Source organism: Triticum urartu, chromosome 4 (genome assembly GCF_003073215.2).
Source record: "Triticum urartu cultivar G1812 chromosome 4, Tu2.1, whole genome shotgun sequence".
NCBI classification, from domain to species: Eukaryota; Viridiplantae; Streptophyta; class Magnoliopsida; order Poales; family Poaceae; genus Triticum; species Triticum urartu.
The window spans coordinates 245,849,532-245,851,516 of NC_053025.1; the positions used below are offsets into that span (position 1 = coordinate 245,849,532).

Below are 1,985 nucleotides of genomic sequence, written 5' to 3' on the forward strand. Positions count from 1 at the left end.
AGAAGGAAAAGAAGAAAAATATGCGGGTTTATTTCTATATTTGGGACATCCGTACCAGCATTTATCTTTACTCCTAATGTTTGAAAAAACAGTTTTGCTAAAGCACATCTAGATGTGCCATAAGTATTGCACATCTAAGTCTTATGTTATTGATCTTACGTCGAAATTCGTGTGAATATTTTCTTTTTCTTTTTTTTCCCTCTTTGCGCTTGATTCACTCACTTAGATGTGCAATAACTAGGCACATCTAGATGTGCCCTAGACACACCCTTGAAAAAAAAAACAATTCGCCGCACATCTCCTCCTGTCCGGATGAGATCCCAAGCCGCTACTACTCGTCTCCGGACGAGGTGCAGCCGCAGAAGCCGACGCTGATGAGACGATGCCGCGACGCCGGCGACCGCCGCCGCCATCGCGGATCACCAGGACGCCACCGCCGCCGGTGCCTCGGATACGTCGTGGAATACCAGAACGCGGCCGTCGCGGATCACCAGGACGACACCTCCTTCCCCTCACTCCACCACACACCGCCTGCCAGATCTCGCCGTGCATTGATAGCCATCGACGACCCACTCCACCCTACCTGCCCCGGCCCTGACGCCGCCACATACCAAGCGCCGCCACAGCTGCATCGATCTAAGGTGCAACGCGTCCCATCACCACTGATCTATGATTGTGGTTCGAGACGGGTCTGCGGCACCGGCGGCGAGAGGAGCCGCCTGGTTGAGAAGCTCATCCATGACGTTTGTGTCAGCCCGTGGTCGTCCGGCGTGTCAAGCCGTCGATCTGGAGTCCCAGGTCCATACTCTCTGCAGGTACGCATATCTTTTGACTGTCTATTCTGTTGATGAACAGCCACGCGAGGCTGCAAGGTTGGTTGTGAGTTACGGAAGCATGGTCTCCCTTACACCTTAAATTAACTACTAACAGCTTCTCCTTTTTGGATTTTTTTAATAATCGCTGACTCAATTTCAATTGCTGATCATTTTCGTTGACCTTTTCATTAGGGTGCTTGCAGAATGGTGTGGCAAAATGGAGTAACATCACAGGGCTTCTTGTCGCGCCCACACACCGTGGAGCCGCCAGCCTACCCGAGCCACCGTTGATCAGCGTCAACTCCGTAAGGGAAATATATGGTACTGATTTCTTAGGTTGTTAGGTTCTATGTTCCCCTAGGATTTAAAAGTTACTGTGACTGTAATCGGATATCCATTTCAATAAGAACTTCAGTGCTTGAGTTTTTCTGTTTCTTGACTTTGTTTCAATAAAAACTTCAGTGATGATTGAGTTTGGACCCCGTGTCCCCATCAGATTTCACTTTGCTCAAATTACTCAATCAGAACTCGTGGTATTCTACATGTTATTGGCTCTCAATCTTCCTTCAAGGGGCATCCGATTCTTCACACGCCGATGAAATATTTATTTCTCGCAGGTATTCATCGGCCAATTTCTCTGATTAGGAATTGAGATAAACATCAATTTGGCTCAAGGTAATACTCCCTACTTTGCATAATAAATCATATTAGGCTATTTTGAATGGATCCGGGATGCTGAAAAGTTTGTTTTAAGTTCTTCTAGCTTGCTCTCAAATATTAGCTTCTACGTGCGCGCGCTGATGTAGAACCATCAAATGTCTCATTTAGATATCTTCTGAAAGATCCTGCGTTGATGATCTTTGAGCAAAGAAGTGTATAACTGCAAGGAACTGCTATTTTGATGCAATACTACGTCTGATGATATCTTATCTTCTAGCATTCGCTGTAAATTTTGTGCTGACCAATATTTTACTAAACTAATTTGTATAATTCAATACAGACTTGCTAAGGGTCCTCTAGCTTGGGGAGGTTAATATCCCAATTTGTCAAGATTTCCAGCAAGTGCTAGCAGAAGGGTCATCCTGTACTGCGCCTCGATGCGTAGGTTCCGCAATGGCACCTTCGCCGTTGGCTGCTGCGTGCCGACCCTGTCCATCATGCGGCGCTGGT

General features: G+C 46.8%; 1 protein-coding gene across 1 annotated transcript; it reads left to right on the forward strand.

Moving 5' to 3' along the window:
- The first annotated feature begins 266 nt into the window (after positions 1-266).
- LOC125551402 lies at positions 267-1,290 on the forward strand. Its single transcript, XM_048714625.1, has 2 exons — positions 267-815; positions 1,008-1,290. Exons 1-2 carry the CDS (start codon positions 375-377, stop codon positions 1,104-1,106), a joined length of 540 nt encoding a protein of 179 aa, XP_048570582.1. The 5' UTR covers positions 267-374; the 3' UTR covers positions 1,107-1,290.
- The last annotated feature ends 695 nt before the right edge of the window (positions 1,291-1,985 follow it).

What these genes read in the sequence shown, in the direction of transcription:
- LOC125551402 (XM_048714625.1), top strand. Translation starts at nt 375, where the DNA reads ATGAGACGATGCCGCGACGCCGGCGACCGCCGCCGCCATCGCGGATCA. An exon ending in CAGGTCCATACTCTCTGCAG is followed by an intron (nt 816 to 1,007) that starts GTACGCATATCT and finishes CCTTTTCATTAG; the next exon opens with GGTGCTTGCAGAATGGTGTG.